The sequence below is a fragment of the Cucurbitaria berberidis genome (assembly GCF_010015615.1).
Source record: "Cucurbitaria berberidis CBS 394.84 unplaced genomic scaffold K460scaffold_3, whole genome shotgun sequence".
NCBI classification, from domain to species: Eukaryota; Fungi; Ascomycota; class Dothideomycetes; order Pleosporales; family Cucurbitariaceae; genus Cucurbitaria; species Cucurbitaria berberidis.
In genome coordinates, this window is record NW_024468937.1 from 4,866,721 (window position 1) to 4,886,252 (window position 19,532).

The window sequence follows — 19,532 nt, forward strand, 5'->3', positions numbered from 1 at the left end:
GCCTGCGATAACGAAGCATGAAGCTCCTCGCAAGAATGAGCACGCCGCCAAACAGCACCCATCCAGAGCAGAGAGTCAATTGCGTGTCGCCTGCTGTCCATCTCCTCTTTCGATCTACTTTTCGTTACCGCGAGGCTTGTCAATCCGCCGCTGCATCAGCTAGTTTGCGTTGATCCTTATCCTACGGGCCGAGCTCAAGACCAGAGTGGCTAGACGAGGGCAGGTTGGCAGACGGGCAGGCGCAAGGCCACGCTAGGCTGTCTGGGGCGGCCACCCTTTTTCCGTCAGCCCAGCGTCTCCTCCGTCTCTCTCAGCCCGCCTTCGTTCCTCTCCCAACAGCGCCTCAATCCTGCTCGTCCCTAGGACCGTACGCTCGTTTCAGTATCGCTGTCGTCCCTCCACTCCCTCAGGACAAACACTCTCGCGCGACGGCCGAGTATACGCAGGCCCGCCATCACTCGACTACACACCCTCTCCTGGTGCCCGCGACCGACTCGTTCTGCGCAGCCTTGGCCGCAGATGCGATAAGCAACAGCCGCTGTACAGCATTATATTTCCTCCTTATTCCACCACAATGGCCTCGCGCTTCAACCCCGGGAAGCTGTTCATACGGACGCGCTTCAACTACGAGAAGGTGCCCGGCGACAGTCAGAATCCATCCCCTCTACCACTCTTCGGCACAAAGTCATGGGGCAACAAATACCACCAGCCCGCCTGGGCAAGTCGCATGCAGCGCCCACGCTTGTCCTTTGCCCGCCTTGTCACCCTCGTCGTGACAGTCGTCGTCTTGGCTTCCATGCTCGGAACAGGCATCTACAGAAGGCACAGATGGAACGCACAGCAACGGAAAGGCGAAGCCCAAAAGCAGTACCACTGGGAACACTATCCTCGGTAAGCACACAGCATGCCATCAAATACTAAACCACATTGCTGACTGGCCTAGATTGAGTGGTTTCTTCAATGGTGTTCGTACCATCGTACCCTATGGTGAATGGGTGTCGGAGCAGGATTTCGTCAAGTACTCGCAGAGCCCCAACCCAGAGGACAACATCAAGCCAAAGTGGCCGCACATGTCCAAGGATAACAAGGAGCCTCCCCTCGACCCTGTTCCCTTCAACCCCTACAACTTCGACTCCGCCGATTACCTAAAAGACCACGATTCGGTTGAGAAGTGCTTTCTCGACGAGGAGGAGAAGGTCGACCTGCCCGACATCTACGCATACCCTGGAATTCCTCAAAACATGACCGCACCTTTCTTCGGCTCGTACGAGGAGCTTGGCATGAACGACAAAGTCTGCTTCGAGCGCTTTGGTCGCCTGGGACCCTATGGCTACTCCTACTCGCGCGATGAGGGCGGCCTTGACATGTCTGCCAAGTCGGAAAAGGCTGGTTCTGAGAAGATTTGGAGCTGGGAGAAGAAGGTCGATTACCGCAAGGTCAACTGGGCCTCTGCCCAAAAGCGTTGCCGCGAGAAGAACAAGCACCGCTTTGTGAAGAACACCACTGAGCCAACCGAAGAGTCGGCGCCTGCGAAGAAGAAGGTGCCCAGACACGCCTACATTCTCCGCACTTGGACCGGCTACAAGTACACCGACTACCAAATCCTGACTATCCGAGCCATGATCAATGAGCTTTCCCTCAAGTCTGGAGGCGAGTACGATGTTCACTTCCTACTCCACGTCAAGGACGATAGCCTTCCCATCTGGTCCTCGGAGGAGATCTACCAAAAGGTCATCGAGGACAATCTTCCCAAGGAGTTCTGGGGCATGGCTACTCTCTGGTCTGAGCAGCAAATGCGCATGTACTACCCCGAGCCGTTTCCCAATAACGTCTACAACCATGCCAAGGCGCCCGTTCACTCTGTATACCGCAGCGCGCACTTTGCTCTACAGTGGTTCTCGCAAGCTCGTCCCGAGTACGACTTCTACTGGAACTGGGAAATGGATCTCCGCCTTACTGGCCACTACTACGAGTTCCACAACAAGATCGGCGAGTGGGCCAAGAAGCAGCCTCGCAAGGGTCTGTGGGAGCGCTCTTCCCGCTACTACATTCCAGAACTCCACGGTTCATGGAAGAACTTTACTGAAATGGTGGAGGAGGAATTATACAACAGCGACGAGAAGCCCGTTTGGGGCCCACCCAAGTTCGAGAACACAGGCATGCTTGCCAGTCCCCCAGAAACAGAGCCCCCTCGATCCTACCTCCAAGACAACTATGAGTGGGGTGTCGGCGAGGAAGCCGACATCATCACGTTCAACCCCATCTTCGACCCAGCAAAGACGAACTGGGTTTTCCGCGACGACGTAACTGGCTACGACCTTGAGTTGCCAGAACCCCCAAGACGTTGCGCCATCATCACCGTATCCCGCCTATCTAAGCGTCTATTAGACCTCATGCACCGCGAAACGTATCTCATGAAGCACCACATGTTCCCTGAGATGTGGCCGCCATCAGTCGCATTCCACCACGGCTTAAAGGCCGTCTACGCCGCCCACCCCGTCTACTTCGACCACAACTGGCCACTCGAGAACATCGATGGTACCTTCAACAAGCCCCCAAAACCCACCGACAGCGTTTTCGGCTGGGGCGAGCATAACCAGCTGGGCAACAGCTTTTACTACAATGCAGGCTTCAGCTCAGAGTGGTGGCGAAGGTGGCTTGGTTCGCGCGAGAATGACAAGGGCGGGCCAGCTGAGGAAGAGGCTGGAACTGGCCGGTTATGCATGCGGCCGACGCTCTTCCATCCCGTCAAATACGAGAAAGGATCAGATTGATCTGTCCGCTCTGTGCTTTCATATCCTTTTAATTATTGGATTTCTCTTGCGTTTCACGTTTCGCAGCGCCCCATCATCGCTGGCGTCGTGTCTACCGACCGCTAGACGTTTTTTATTCGACATCGCATATTCAGCGCCCATCACTACATTTGGATTTTGCGCTTCAACCATCGGGCGGCGTTTTCTGGCGTTTACCTCGGGAATGAATCGAATCGAATTGATTATATATTTTCCACGGCACTGTACATCTCCAGGCTACTGTTCTGTCGTTTTCTTTTCAAGCGTATACCTCTTATCACCCACACACACACACAACACAAAAAGTCGATTGGAAGTGTAATTAGCCTGTATATGGCATCCATTCCTTCGGTTTGGCGCGCGTTCTTTTTTGGATTTGGCACACGAGCGGGTCATATTGAGAAGTGGGCTGCGATGTTGAGGAAGTGTATGGGGAGAAGATGGCTGAGCCGAGTGTTGATAGGAGACAGAGAGAGAGAGCATAGCTGGAGATACACGGGATTTTTTTTTGTTTTGTTCCCCCAATTCGTTCTGCTTGGACTTGGAATTGGGGGGCTGTTCTGGCGCACAAACAGCATGTTGACACGTGTAGATGAAGAAGGAACCGGACTTTGGACTTTGATACCAATTCACCCCAAGGCTGGTCTCTTCGTGTGGTTGTAGATTATTATGAAATGCAATGGAGGTAATCACTGTCATTGCTGTGTTTTTATGCTGTGCTGAACATTGTTATACTGATATTCTGGAGATGTGAATTTACTAACATGCTCAGACAGCATGATAGATGAGGCCAGTCTGAATATATTTAGGCCAAGCCACTGCGTTACACTTCTTATCTAGCGGCTTCACGAGTATCTGAGGAACACGCATCGCGATACTAAGACTCCCGGGAGCTGAGACAACATATGTTATATCTCGCAAGGTATATACGGGTCACTAGTATGTCTGTCTGTATAGACAGGTAGACCCTGTATCGCTCTTGCCCTCAACGCTAGGAACTCATAACATTAGATTTGTTGTGAGAGGATTTAGCTGGAAATTATGAGATTAAGAAGAAGTTTGTCTAACGCGTACTTGATTCTATCTACCAAGTATACAACTTGTGTCTTGATGCGATGTGAAGTGATGTGTAGATGGGTAACGCTGTGCAGTACCCTTATTGACTAACATGCAATCTATACGAGAGGCTGGCTGGATTCAGGTCCATGGTTGCTGCGACTAAGTTTATGCGTCGCAGTCCTTCTCTTCTCTAAGAGAGTTACACTAGTTCGGTACAAAGTAGTGTACAGAAGAGGCAGAATTCTACAACAGTGTCTAGCAAAGATAGGTTTCGTAACGCATTAGCTCATGCCTTCGTGGTTGCTCCTGGTCCAGGCGGCCAACGTCCGTCGCCTAGTTGCCCAGCTTTATCCCCATGCACGCCCTCGCCAGTACTATGAGGCGCTTCCGCAACAACTGTCCCAGTTGCTAGCTTTGGACTCGGCTTCGGCTCTGGCTTGGGCCTCTCCTTTGGCTTTGGCTTGGGCTTTGGCTTCCTGTGCCGCCCCTTGTACCAACCATTCGCCCACGCCATGTACATGGCCTCTCTGTCCGCTAGTTCCTTACTCTGCTGCTCTGTCGGCTCCGCAATAACCCATTCATGCGTGTCAGGATCAAATCCGTAGCCATTGTACCAGGTATCCGTCAACGATTCCAGCCCGTATTCTTCGGCGAGGAGGGACTCGTAGGCGTAGGGTATGCGGACGGGGATGGATTCAAAGGTTGAGCGGCGCAAGGGGAAGATTTGATAGTGCGAGTAGGCGTGTTGGTCTTTAGTGAACATTAAAATGTCTTCATCTTCCACGTTGGACGAGGGAGAGCTTGGATCGCGTGGGTCGGGAGGGGTAGGTGCTACGTGGATGGTGGTGATGTCAATGTACAGCCCCGTCGCGGTATCGATCCATCGTGCGTCGATGACGTTGTGTCTATCCGTTGTACTCGTGTTCGTGTAGTGTGGGTTTACTTCTAAAAGATACTTCTTGCCTTTCCGTAAAACTTCCTTTTCCAAGTACAGCTTGCGTAGATGGGCTTTCTGATCTTCTACGCTGTGGGGTATCTTGGGCTTCTCCATGTCCTTTGCTGATATCCCAAGATCCTTGGCAGTATAATGGTGTACAGTCATGTTCCACCAATTCCCCAGTTCTGCCATGGACCGTTCGTCTACCATGACGTCCACATCGCTGTCCCATGGCAGGATCTTGCCATTCCACCACCAGCCGAGTAAACAGCCATGCATTATCCAAGTCCTTATACCGATGATATCCATCGTGTCCATGTAGCTTCGCAAGAGTAGTCGCAGGTGGAAGGCGCGTGTCTGGGGCGGTAGTTGGGCTTCTGCGAAGCGGCCATCGTAGTGTGAGTGGAACGTCGATTCGTGGAAATACTTTTCGGGTCGAAGAACATCGTTGTTGCTCGAGTGGTCGGTAGATAGGCTCGTAAGGCCACGAACGGAGGCGAAGTTGGCGCTGCGCGGTCGCAGGGTGGCACAGGAGGCGAGGTGCGTGAGGGCGAGGAGAAGTAGCTCGGTCGGGAGCTTCATTGTATTTATTCGGTAGGCCGTGACGTGTTCGAGGTATGCAACATAGGTAGAGGTCTCTTAGTGTATGGTAAATGCATGGTCTGAACCAAGTGTCGCTATCGCAAAGTTGTGTTGACGCGCATAGAGATAACGCAAACGGCTAGATGAGACTTTCAGACCAAGAGAACCCGAAACATGCCAATGCCAGGCAAATCAAAAGAATGCGATGGCGTCGTACTGGGTGCTGGGAAAATTTCTGCAAGAGGATAAGGGTCGTGTGCTCATGTTGAGGGGTGCATCTCAACTGTTATAGGCGATCGCAAACGCCCAGGCGTCCGTCGCCTGCCTCGTCATGGATACCTCATCAAGCTTCTCCCCTTAGAAGCCAAGCCTAAAACGCTTATATGGCTTTGAGAGAGCTTAACAAAGCTTGTGTTGTTAACATTCTGCAACGGACATCCGTAACTGATATGAGTTGCATTCCATAGACGCGGGTGTAGGAGGTAAGGCGAATAACGGCGGCTGGAGCAAGGCGCGAGCTGAGTCTGAGGTAGGGTCTTAGCGAACACCGAGCATGACGAGAAAACCCGCCCGCTCGCCCCACGTAGGCTTGAGACTTGTGGGTGTTGAGGGAGCCGGCGGACTTCAGGAATGAGTATCCCTCGTTCTAGATATATGTCACACATTTGAATGCAGGTACAACTGGGCACATTCTTGCTCAAGCGATCCACCCGCCGTTGCGCCCCGGCCCGGTGTTCCATCTATTACCGTAATTTACTTTAGTTATATGGTTGATTGTCAAGATCTTTCTTGGAAGCTATTCCCTTCTACCGGATTTGAGATTTATCGCCATCCATTGTTTACCCTTTTGGGTTGGTAATCGTTGCGAACGTCACGTGAGCTATTCATTCACCCTCGGAAAAGCAAGGTATCCAAAAGGAGAGAGAGGAAACGTGGCGAACAACTTCTCGGTCACCTCAACATGCAGCGCATGCGATAGTCTTCGCCAACGCGGGTCACCCAATAGTCCACGCACAGCGTTCTACATCATTAAGCCTGGAGCATGGATAAAGACAGTAAGAACCTAGTATTTCACAACGATATACGGGAGACTTGTTTTTTTGTTCCTATAGCATTTGACAATCTCTAGACTTTGCGCTATTTCTCAGTTAAATCTACTCTTAGCACATACCTAATGTATTTAATTAGTCTTAATATACGTACCTTGCGAGTATACAGGTAATGTAGCCTCTAAGCAAAATGCTACTATATGCGAGCTAATATAGCTATTATATAATGTAAATTATACATTACTACGTTAAGAATGTGTTAAGGTGCTGGGTATAGCACCTGAAGTATAGTTTTATACTGATTTCCTGTACTGCGTTGGATAATCCGCTCCTAGCGTTGACTTTACTTTCAAATCAAGAAAAGAGGGTTTCCAAAGCGCCTACGCCCTAGTTGAGCCATCGCTAATTCTGTAAAAGTACTTTGAGTGCGGAGATATCTATAGTTACATTGATTCTTCCAGGATAGGCTGCATTCGAGAGGTTGCCAACCATGGTTCCAAACATCATCATCGCGGCATAGGTCGATTGCTTGGATGGAGAAATCATACTATGTGTGAGTGATCATGTTACACATATATTCTGTTTGGTTCTATCTTTCTTCCCGTGACCTAGATCGTTAGCCTTACCTGATGGTAGTTCACTTACTCAAGTCTTCTTCTCTTTGACAGAGCGCCATTCCATGAGCAGACTCCCAACTAGCGTCGCACATGTGAGTCCTACAGCAACATACCACTTTACGCTAATGCTTCGACTGACTCCTGCGAGCACTGCATTGTGCAGCGCAGGCGGTGCACGCCCCGTGATTTCCATCAAGCCATTGTTTCCAATATCCGTCGATGTCAGATTGGGAATTAGCCCAGCCAAATTTGAGGAGAGCTGGTTCGTGAAAATCACTTGAGCTATAGCGATCGACACTGCGGGGGCCAAAGTGTTGAGCAAACAGTACGATAGACAAGCCGAGCGAGACATCTTCGGTTGAGAGTACTGTTTGTACCGCACTCATTGGTGCATTGAATGCAATTCCGCTTGCCAATCCGGATGCGCCAGTGTATGAGATAAGTCGTGCAATGTCCGTGTTCACACCAAATGTTGTGATTAGACCTGCAAAGATAGGCATAGTAATTGATGAAAAGAGCATGAAAGGCGTATAATAACCCACCATGCTCGTTCCAGATCCGCAAAGGAACATGCCGAGCGCGCTTCCGACAACGATCGGGGCCATCATGTAACCGCTTTTACTCGGAGAATACTCGTGCACGACTTGGTAATAGGTCGGCAGGTAGTATTCGAGGACATTAATGGCACTGTTGGTGCACATTGTGAAAATGGCGCCGGCGATGACGTTGCGGTTCTTCATGATGCGTGGCGGTAATGCCGCAGTATCACCACCGCGCCGTTGGTTGAGAGAGAAAGTTGCGATGAGGACGGCGAAGGTGACGAGAAGCCCGATGACTTTCCCGTCGTCCCAGGGATACTTGGTGCTGGCCCAGGAAAGTGCAATGAAGAGGCTGGTCAGACCAGGAATGAAAAGTCAGTTGCTCAATAGGTCGAGCTGAACAAGTTTGTCCCGGAAACTAATGTTCTTTGATGCTCGGCTTTGGATCGGAGAAGAGAAATTTGATCATCAGAAGAGTGACGCCTCCAATGGGCAGATTGATCCAGAAGCACCATTGCCAGCCAAGTGGTTGCGTCAACACTCCACCAAGGATGGGAGCGCCGAGCACGGCAACGCTTTCGACACCTCCCACATGCCGCAGTAAAAGGGTCTTTTACGAAGAGGTACAATATGTGTCAGGATGGTGAAAAAGCCCCTAATAATGCCTGCGAAGCCAACCCCAGTGATGGCTCTGCCGGCTACAAACATAGCCGACGTTGTAGTTGTTGAGCACAGCAAGCTTCCCAGCAAGAAGATGACGCTGGCGAGGAGGAAGATGCGCTTCACGGAGAAAAGCTTGTACATTTTGCCGAAAATGAATTGGAGTGCGCAGGAGCAGGGCCTGAAGGCTGATGAATACCAACCAACATCGGCTACCGTATGGAAGTGGTTGGAGATGCTGATGCGAAGAAAATTAGTTCTATTTCTCCAATAGTTCTACTACACGCACCTTGGTACAGCAGTGGCGACGATATTGGTGTCCAGTCCGCCAAGAACGAGCAATGCGCCCAGTTTGATGATTACGAGCCAGAATTTGAGACCAGTAGGGTAATCGCGAGTTTCTTCCGCTGACCCAGATCGAGGCTCCAGTTCCTCAATGTTGTCTGTATCTGAAAAGATACCTTGTCTCCTATTTGGCATCGTCATGCTGTTCTCGGCATCCGAACCTTCCTTGCCAAATCTTCGCATCGGAATAGCATCTGCTGCACCGCTATCGATCGTTGTCGTTTGTGTCGCCATTATGAGCTGTCGCGAGTCACAATGTGGTCTTCAGAGAACGACGTGAGGTGGTGGTACTTGAAGACAAGCTGAAAGGGGGTCGAGATGGTACTCTTATCAATGCTTGATTCAACAGAACTGCGATTATGGAGCTGTGATCACGCAGGTGTATCGTGGGAGATGAGCGCCTCTAGGTGCGATGCAACAAAACGGCGTGGTGTCATCTGAACTGACGTTATGCTTGGTACCTTCCTCTTTGATATCCTGCTAGCCACTCACCAACGTCACAACGGATCAACCTACATACTGCCTATCGAATTTAAAAGTTTACAGTTAGCCAGGATGTAGGATTCTTCTAGACGTGTTCGTCTCTTATCTGTAAGCATGAAGCGCTCTGTAGAAGCTCAGCTAGCTATATTTATTATTAACTGTTAAATATAGACTTTTTACCGTAGTTTAACTGCAGGCTAGGAAGCCTTCGTTATTAATTTATACAACAAGTTTAAAGCTTTTACTTATTACTTACGTTGCGCCCTTACGTAACTTAGGGTTAGAAAGAGCTTTATATAAAAGTAGATTTTACTTTAATATCTACTACTATGTTAGGAAAATTTAACTTAGGTATAGTAGGCTAAGCAGGCTCTAGTAGCCGGCAATCTGCGCGACTAGGATATTTGCTATATTTACTTTATATTTATTTTTTAGTTTTAGCCTGCTATTGCGTACTTTAGCTAGTACTACTTAACTATTTTATATAGTTTGCTTATGCTACTTGTGTCGCTTATATTACTAATATTATTTATATTACTAGTGTTGCCTATATTACTAGTGTTGCCTGCCTTAATAGTATTACTTACTTTAATAAAATTGCAGAAATAGGCAAGCTTGCTTATAGTGCCTAATTATACTATATATTAAATAAAAGTTGTATATATAAATCCTGCTTAATAGCTTTTATAGCAGTATATATTTTATTAAATTTAAGCGCCTATTATAAACTTCTAAATAGAATTTAGAATTTTGCTTTATTTTATTATTTTTTATAGTTTTATACTATATATACTAGCTGCAATTGTAGTATAATTAATAAAGCATATTAATAATTATATTACTAAACTATTATTAAAGCGAATTATTGCATGCTTATATAAGGCTATTTTTAATTATATACTTATTTACCTGTATTTTATATATATTAGCCTGTTTTTAATACTTAGTTAGCTCCTATTCCTATTTATCTTTTATAAGTATAATAATTATTATATATAGTTTAGTATAGTACTTTTTTTAGGCTAGTTTAGTAAAAGTATACTAGTTTATATTTATAATAATACTTTATCTATTATTACTATTTTAAAACTAGGCTTAGGCATTATTATTTAGTTTATATATTTATATAAAGCTTGCAGCGCTTATATTATAATTAAAGTTAACTTTAATTATATTATTAGATAAAAAGCGTATTTAGATATATATTTATATAAGTAAATTTAGTTAGTATTGTTAATAGTAGTTGTGTATATAATACTATACTTTTATATTTTTTATATAATATATTTTAACTTAATTAGAGTAAAGTTGCTGCTTTTTTTTATATTATTAAGCTAACTATATATAATACTCCCCTTCTTTTAGATTATATATAGCAATAATATTATTAATATTATTATTATATTAATTATTTTTAATAGCTATAGCAAGTTTATTATTATTATTATTATTTATATATATAGCAATCTCTTTGCGCAGTGCCTCCTATATAATAAGCTGCTTTAATAAACTTAGCTAGTTCTATTTTTAGCAAATAGTATTATAGTTTGCTATGTCTTATTAATTATGCGCTATATACTATTCTGTATATATTTACTTTTTATTATATAATTATAAAATAGTATAGTTTTTCTAGTACTAGCTTTGGCGTACTTATTAATAGTGTAGTATATTATTATACTTACTAGTACTATAGTATTTGCGCTTAGTATCTAGAAGTAGTTTTTTAACTAACTTATAATAGCAAGTCTTTATTTTTTATTTGTATAAAAAGCTTTAGCAAGTATAGTAGTAATACTAGAGTATATAAACTATAGCAAATTAGGCTGCAGGTTTATTATTCTTACTCTATATATTTAGAAGATATACTTGCATTTTTTAGGTCCTTTAGCAGGTAGGTAAAATTATTTAAAAACTAACTAATTGTTATACTGCGTTGCTTTAGGTATAGCATTATATATATACTTTTAACTTTATTTTTAGCTTATTGCATTATGTGCGTTTTTAAATTGCTAACTATATTTAGTATTTGCAATAAAGTATAGTTAACTACTATTTTACTATAGTAAACTATAATACTTATTTATTAAGCAGCACTAGAGCATAGCTATAAAAGAACTATTTTTTAAACTTATAGCAGTATTATTTTTTTTGCTATTATTTATGCATTAAGTACAACCTGTATAAACTAGTTATAGTAGGAATTTATTTATAAAGTAATGTATGCCCTATCTGCACTTATACTATTATTTATTATAATTTAAGTTACTAAAATAATCTTAGCTTTAGCAAAAGTATTTTTATATTTTACTAGTACTTTAACTTTAGCCTAGCGCTTTATATTCTTTTATAGTATATTTTAAAAAAAATTAAATAGGTGCGGTTGTATCTGCGGCAAAAGCTAGGCTACTATTTTTACTATATAATAAAATTAGCTATGCTTTTTTTTATAATTATATTGCAAGTATTTAATATATATTAATATTGCTATAAAAAAGCTAGTATAAATATATCTTTCTGCGTAGCGGTGTTAGATATTTTATATTTATTAATTAGCTTTACTTTATTATAGTTATAGCTAGTTGCAAGTATAAATATACAGTTATTTAGAATTAATAACTATAAACTAGTTAATATTTAGCTACTTAAAGCAGCCTTTTAAGTACGCTATAAAGCTAATAGCATTATAATAGCATTTAATAGTTTTTTAATATCCTTATCTAAACTGTTACTATATACTTAAAATAGCACTAAAGTATATTTTATTTTTTATAACTGCTTAGTATTCTAGCTACTAGATACTATAACTAGAACTAACTTTACTACTCCTAGATTTACTAATAGCTTGTTTTTTTTCTGTTATAATATTTCTATTGCATAATAATAAATAAGTTCTAGTTTCTATACTTATAGTAGTTAGGTATAATAGTATAGGAGGCACAGACTGTAGAACTGTAATAATAAAGTAAACCTTTTAGCATTAGCAGAACTCTAAAAAAAAAAGAAGCAATAACTCCTAAAAAAATAGCTAGTAGGAATAAAGGCTAAAGTATACGCGTTTTTTATTAAGTATAGCAGGTAAAGCTAATAAACGCTGCAGATTTATTAGTAGAAAAACAGTAGTTTATAGTCTACTATTAGTATTAATAATTGTTTACTATTAGTATTAGTATTATAGTAATATAGGCTATCTCTACAAACTTAATTACTTTAAGGCACTAGTACTTATTTATAATAGTTTATTAAGTTTATAGAATGTGCGTAAAGATAGATAGATTATATATAGTATTATATAAAATATAATATAGGAATATTGTAAACTAAATTAATATATATAGTAGAAAAAGCAACTACAAGATAAATAGGCAGTTAAATATATAGTATTTAAATTTATACTAAAGGTTTAATTGCAAAGCTTAGTCTATTTCTTTTTAAATTAACTATATCTTCTAGTACACTATACTACTAAGACTTAGTTAATATTTGCATTTATCTTTAATTATTTCTATTTTTTATATAGTAATATATACTATTATTATTTTTCTAAAAGCTAACTTTTTTTTTTAGTATTTTTAAGAACAAAACAAAGTTTAGCTTATTAACGTTTAGTATGTTTTTTTTAAGGCTAGGTTGCAATAGCTATCTTATTTATATAAGTGTTTAATTAGAGTTATTTATTATATAAAGCATTATAGTTAATAGTTTGTATATATTATTAGCGCTACTTAATAATTTTTTATGCTTTAGTACTATAGGTCTACTGTAGTTTATATATAATGCAGTAGGGTATTTAATATTAGGCAGTATATATAAACTCTGTATTTTTTAAATACAGATGTATTGCGTAGCATTATAATTATAGTAGATAGTAATTTAGGTAACTGCGCAAAGCTGCTTATAAACAGGCATTTAATTAAAAATTAAATTATAGTTTAATATTACAATATTTATTATTTATTGTATTTATTTTTTTGTAAATTTTATTTAAAGTAACTAGTATAGTATCCCCTGCAATTTTATGCCTTGTTTAACTTAGGCGTATAATACATTATATTTTTATTTTATAATATGCAGTTTTTTGCAGAATTAATTTATTGCTAGGCATACTATATTTCTGCATTTTTGTACTATAGTGCAGGCTTAAGTATTATTTAGTAGGGTAGAAGGGCTAAAATATTGCTATTTATAGATAGTTTCTAGCATTAAAGTATTACTTATAGGTGCAGTAGTGCAAATAATAGCTAGTTTATACTAAAAAGGTTAAGTATACTCCTAGCCCTATTTACGTGTAATTAATATAATAGTAATATAGTAGTATAAAATATTAGTAGCTTAGAGAAACGCAAATAGCGGTACTGCGCCTACGTATATAATTATATAATAAATATATAGCTTTAGTGCTTTAAGTATATATTTTGCATTTTATGCTAGTATTTTATAGTATATTTTATAATTTAGCCTAACGCTATTCTTGACGCTGGCAGACTATAGAGCACTATTAGCTATAGCTTATTTTTTAATTTAGAGGGGTTTATAAGGCAGAAAGCTAGTTATTGCAATAGTAAATTTAAAAAAAATACTTATTTTAAAAACTTGCATAGCTAGTACTAGTAACTGCAGTAATTAGCTATAGCTGGTTGTAAAGTATTAGTAGGGAGTTAAAAGTATACAATTATAAAAAAGGCTATAGAAGCTTAAATTGCTGTTTAACTACTAAAATACTAGCCTTTTTTACCTTTTAGAAGTAGACAGCTATAGAGGTAAAATATTATTTGCTAAAACTATATAGCTTTTTATTTATACCTGCACTACTACAAAGAAACACTTTTTAAATTTAAAAAACAAAGCAGCCTTTTTCTAAAGTCTATAGTTTAAGCTATTAAATAATAAACTGCCCTAGATTTTTAATATATTAAGGTTTAATGCAGTCTAGCGTATTAAGCTTTTATTAGTATACTATTTTTTTATAAAGCTACTATAGAAGCGTAAGAGCGTTTTTTACCTAATTTAGTTTTTTAATAACTGCAAGAATATAGAACTTTAACTATATTTATAATACTACTTAATAGCTAATAAAGTTTTTTATTAAGCTTAAGTTTACTTAATTTGCAGGTAAAAAAGATGCTTATAAAGTACTCCCTTTTATTACTTATCTAGACAGTTACTTTAGATAATATACTATTTGTCTTATTGCTATGCATAGAAATAGTATGTGTGCTTTTTTATTAGTAATAACTAATTACTAATACTGCTAGGACTGCAATGTAATAGCGCGCGCAAAAACTTATAAAACACTATTTTAGTTTATATTTATTTTAATATTAACTATATTCTTTAGAGCATATACTAAATTTTTAATAATAATAAAAACGCCTATAATACTAAGCTTAAGCTTAGGAAAAATACTAAAGCGCGCTTTAGTGTTTTCCCTAAGCTTAAGTTTAAAAAAAATACTAAAGCGCGCTTTAGTATCTTTTTTAAGCTTAAGTTCTACTTATTTAATTTTAAAAGCTAGTACTTTAATACTAGAACTACTAGTTATAATAATAAAAATCTTCTTAGAGTAGCTAAAAACTTAACTATTTTTAAATACTTTTTTTTACTACTAAAACAAGTATAAAGTATTACGTAACGCCTGCCTGCTAACTACTTATTTGTTACTAGCTATTTATATACTACTATTTATATATATATTAGTTTTATTTTTATTAAATATTGCTTTTAGTTTTTTTGCTCCAATCCCTGGACGCAAAGAAACTAAAGGCAATATTTAATAAACTATACTACTACTATTATTTCTACTACTATGCAGACAAAAATTTAACTATTTTTAAATATTTTATTCTGCTGCTAAAACAAGTATAAAGTGTTATATAACGCCTGCCTACTAACTGCCTGTCTATTGCTAGCTATTTATATGCTACTATTTATATGTATATTAGTTTTACTTTTATTAAATATTGCTTCTAGTTTTTTTGCTCTAATCCCTAGACGCAAAGAAACTAAAAGTAATATTTAATAAATTATACTGCTACTACTATTTCTACTACTATGCGGACGAAAACCTAGATAACAAAAACTGTACTAATAATATTAGTATTACTACTATTAAAATAAGTATAAAGTGTCGCGTAATGCCTGCCTGCTAACTACCTGCTTATTACTAGCTATTTATATACTACTATTTATGTATATATTAGTTTTACTTTTATTAAATATTACTTTTAGTTTTTTTGCGTCTAAGGATTAGAGCAAAAAAACTAAAAGCAATATTTAATAAACTGTATTGCTACTACTATTTCTACTACTATGCGGACAAAGACTTAAATAACAAAAACTGTGCTAATAATATTAGTATTACTACTACTAAAATAAGTATAAAGTGTCGCGTAATAAGCTAGGTTAATAAGTGCCTTTTTAGCTTACTATTTATACTACCTTTTATGTGTGTATTTTATAAGTATAATATTATAAGCGCCTTTATTTTTTTTTACTATAAAAAAGATAAAAGTATAAAGCGCGCTTTAGTATCTTCCTTAAGCTTAAGCTTAGAGAAAATACTAAGCCTAAGCTTAAAAGCTATACTATAAATAAGCTTAATATTTAAAAGAATATCTTTAATTATACAAAACTAGAAAAAATAATTTAGAATAGTATAGTATAGTTTTTTATAGTTGCGTTTCTACTGCCGCTATTTATCTACAGTTAAATACTTAAAACTAACTAGTATAAAGTATTAAAACTTAAGCTTGTAAATTAAATTAACTTGTTTTATTAATATAAGATTATATATATTTATTTAGTTCTTTACTACTTTATATTATATTTCTAAATAACTCTTGTCTATTTAATATTAAACGTAGATAAGTACAGTCTATTATACTTGTCCTAGTTAATGTAATTATTAATATAGTATAAATATAAGTTTCTATTTAAAGGCGTAATAATATGCTTTAATACTAAGTGCGCTAGGCAGATAATAGTAAATAAATTATAAAACTTAAATACTTATAGCGTATAACAGGTAGCTGCGTTTCTAGCTTACTAGCGTTATATACTTAGTATGCCTAACATTTTATTAATATTCTTATTTAAATTAAACTAAAGTGCTTCTGCAAATACTCCTATATACTCTAAATTTATTTTATTACAGTTACTGTAGTTTATATTAATAAAAGTTATAAGTAGGTAGAGCTATGCTATAACGCAACTATTAGTTACTATCCTAGTCTATTGTTAATAGTTGCTAAATTTAAATTTTTAAATTTAGATAAAATCTTTTTGCTATACATTCTGCTTATTCTAATTTAAAGTATACTATATTATATTTTTTTTACAATAGTTTAGGTTGTTATAGATTTTGCTACTATTTATCTAATAGTAAATAGAAAAATAAATTTTTACTTTAAGGCGATTTACTTATAATAAGTTAGACTTTTAACAATTTTTATTTTAAAAAGTACTAAATAGTTTTAAGAGCTTGCGCTAGCTCTAGTAAATAAATATAGTAGCTATATTTACAAAATCTACTATAGCAAATTGTATTGCAACTTCCTTTAGTAGTAGTATAATTATATTTAGTTAAAACCTATATATTAACTAGCTTAATTTTTAGTATAGTAATAGGAGGGATAAACGTGTTAAATATATCCTTTCCCTGCAGTTAACTGTTGTTAATAGTCTACTTAGATTATCTACTATTCTATATTCTGCCGCTAATACTGCTAGCTTTTTAAAATTATATAAGCAAATTTAGGTTAAAAAGTTTTTCTTATTTGTTATATAGTAGAACTGTTTAACTATATTTATATAGTAGGCTTTACTATTAGCGCCTATATAAGTTCTATCTAAAGCGCTAAATTTTTAGATATTGTTAAGTATATGCGTTAAGGCATGCTATTTTAAGTAGTTAAAGTATAGCTTACTATTACGCTTGCCTACGTAGTAGAGGCAAAACTTTTTTTTAAGTATATTTAACTAGACAATTAAAGAGTTAATATACTCTATTATATTAGTATTGTAGCTTTTATACTATATAAAAGTAACAAAGTTATATATAGCGCAAATAAAATATAGCGCATATAAAGCTTTATATATTAGGAGTAGTGCTACTATAAGTATAAACTATTGCACTAGGTTTTTTTGTTTATTCCTAGTCTACTATACTATATTAGTAAATAGTTGCTAACTGTTAAATTATTTAAGCTTATTGCTGTACTTAACTTAGTAAAATTGCTTATTTAACTACTTTGTACTTATATTAAAGTTAATAGTAACCCTTGCACTATCTCTAGTTTTTTAATAATTAGAATAAATATTATTAAGTAACTTATACAACTATTTAATTATATTTATAACTAAACTTTTAAGTAATAAGTATAGAGTATTAGTAGGTAAAAATTAGTATATATTAAAGTAGGGATATTTCTATCTAAAGCAATTAATATAATACACCTAGTTATTGTAGCTTTTATCTATATCCTTAGCCTGTTATATGCAGGTATACTGTTTAGTTTGCTATAAATAAAATTCTAATAAGTTTTCCTAATTGTTAGGTAGGATAGTGTATTTTATACAGTAGTAACTTTTTTTTATACTAGTTAATAAAACCTGCTTTTTATAGTCTGCGAGTATAGCATAAAGTACTAGGTAATAGTGCTGTGTTTTACTATTAGTATATTAAAGTTATATTCCTGTAATAGCAAAATGCTTAAATGCTGTAGTTAACTATTAGCTATAGTTAGTAATAGTTTAATACAGTGCAGTACTTACAAGCTAGTATTTTACTTATATAGTAATAGTATGCCTGACTTTTTATATTTGTACTATTATTATTTATTAAAAGTATAAACCTAGCTAGTACTATACTAAAAGTGCTTTAGCGCTTTTGCGCTTTACAACTAAGGTTCCTAATTATAAAATATATAGGCTATGCTAATATATTGCCTTAGTATATAAATAGTTAGGTTTTGTCTACTGCTAGAATAACTAGTATAATAGTAGCACTAGGCAGCAATTTTGCTTATATATTCTACTACTAGTCTGCTAAATATAGCTTGTAGTATACCTAATTTTTATTATTTACTTTACTGTTAAAAGTTTAACAAAGTGCGTATACTATATTATATTAAAATAGAAAGTAGCTAATTAAGAATAATATTAAAAGTACAATATTCTAGTAGATTAGGATATGCATATTTAGTTATAAAATTAATAAAATAAAAATTTTAGTAAAGTTTTTGTGTATCTATATATCTTCTTTAAAACTAGAACTTATACTAGATATAGTATTCTGCTATTAATATTTAGACTAGAAGCGCAACTTTTTATACAGGTTACTTATATATAAGTTATTAAATAGACGCTATACGTTTTTTTTAGTATATTAAATGCGTTAGAGCTATAATACAAACGCATAATTAAACTTGCTACTAAAATTACTATATACTATTACTTTATACTAGTTAGCTATATATAGTATATCGCAGCGTGCGCATACTTAGGCTGTATTTATAGTATATTTAATAAAGGCTCCCTAGCTGCTCGCCTACAAGGATATTTAAATATTTAACTCTATAACTGCGTAGATATAGACAAAAGACCTATATATTTAGTTAGTATTAGGCTATTACTAAATTTTAATTTACTAGCACTACGTTTGTTATATAGTATAAAATAGTTTAGTATAGTGCCTGCACACTTATTAAGTGTTAGAGTACTATTATTAGGAAAGCGTATATTATTAGAACGTAGTGCATTTAAGTCCGCGTTATTAATTATATTAGTTAATAAGTATTATATTTTGTTTTTGCAAATATAATATAACATATATTTAGTAAAACTAGTATAGGTTTTTATATAAGTACTACATATTGTACAGTAATAGTCTATATTCTATAAAAGAAATAATACTAAGTTTGTATATTAATAGCTAAACGCGCAGCTTCTTTAGCTATATATTAGTATAATTACTGTTTAATAGTTTATACTATATTTAGTAATATTCTAACCTTACTACTACTTGCACGCTTTAGGGACGCTTTAAGGCCTATTTAGTGCCTAATTTTAAAATGCTGTTTTATTAGCTTTAAAAAAAACTAGAAAGTTTAGGTTAAGCTTAATAACTTTTCTAGTTTTAGTATTACTACTAATAGTATTATTATAGGCAATCTAGCCGCGCTAGAGGCGTATTTTAAAGTTTATAAAAATATTTAAAAGTTTAAGCACTAGCTAATTAAGTATAAAGATAAGTTTTGCTAGTTATTTAATAGTATACTTGCAACAAGCAGCAACGCTTTTACAATTAAAAAAGTAATTAGCAAAAATGCTACAAATTAAGCTTGTTAAAGTTTTTATCTATATAGTAATAATAGTTTATATAGTTATAAACTGCAATAAGAGTATATACAAGCTTTACCTATATTTAAATTAAGAACTTGTACAGCTAATTAAAGATTTTCTAGTATTAT

At 36.4% G+C, this 19,532-nt stretch overlaps 4 protein-coding genes across 4 annotated transcripts; 1 reads left to right on the forward strand and 3 right to left on the reverse strand.

Annotated features, from left to right (window-relative positions):
* Positions 1–574: 574 nt before the first annotated feature.
* On the forward strand, positions 575–2,774 carry K460DRAFT_282673 (uncharacterized protein; the record flags this gene model as incomplete). Its single annotated transcript, XM_040928586.1, has 2 exons — positions 575–891; positions 944–2,774. 2 exons carry the CDS (start codon positions 575–577, stop codon positions 2,772–2,774), a joined length of 2,148 nt encoding a protein of 715 aa, XP_040788878.1.
* A 128-nt stretch (positions 2,775–2,902) lies between these two features.
* Positions 2,903–3,798, reverse strand: K460DRAFT_123077 (uncharacterized protein). The gene has a single exon (XM_040926634.1). The coding sequence runs from the start codon at positions 3,489–3,491 to the stop codon at positions 3,030–3,032; it is 462 nt and encodes a 153-aa protein (XP_040788879.1). The 5' UTR covers positions 3,492–3,798; the 3' UTR covers positions 2,903–3,029.
* Positions 3,799–3,814: 16 nt separating this feature from the next.
* On the reverse strand, positions 3,815–5,370 carry K460DRAFT_386597 (uncharacterized protein; the record flags this gene model as incomplete). The annotated part of the gene is made up of 2 exons (XM_040935608.1): positions 3,815–4,327; positions 4,370–5,370. 2 exons carry the CDS (start codon positions 5,368–5,370, stop codon positions 4,138–4,140), a joined length of 1,191 nt encoding a protein of 396 aa, XP_040788880.1. The 3' UTR covers positions 3,815–4,137.
* Positions 5,371–7,064: 1,694 nt separating this feature from the next.
* K460DRAFT_386599 (efflux pump antibiotic resistance protein) lies at positions 7,065–8,721 on the reverse strand (the record flags this gene model as incomplete). Its single annotated transcript, XM_040935609.1, has 4 exons — positions 7,065–7,295; positions 7,333–7,927; positions 8,117–8,473; positions 8,525–8,721. 4 exons carry the CDS (start codon positions 8,719–8,721, stop codon positions 7,065–7,067), a joined length of 1,380 nt encoding a protein of 459 aa, XP_040788881.1.
* Between the last annotated feature and the right edge of the window lie 10,811 nt (positions 8,722–19,532).

Bases quoted from the DNA above. Each gene is read 5' to 3' on its own strand.
- K460DRAFT_123077 (XM_040926634.1), bottom strand. From the start codon at position 3,491: ATGACAGTGATTACCTCCATTGCATTTCATAATAATCTACAACCACAC.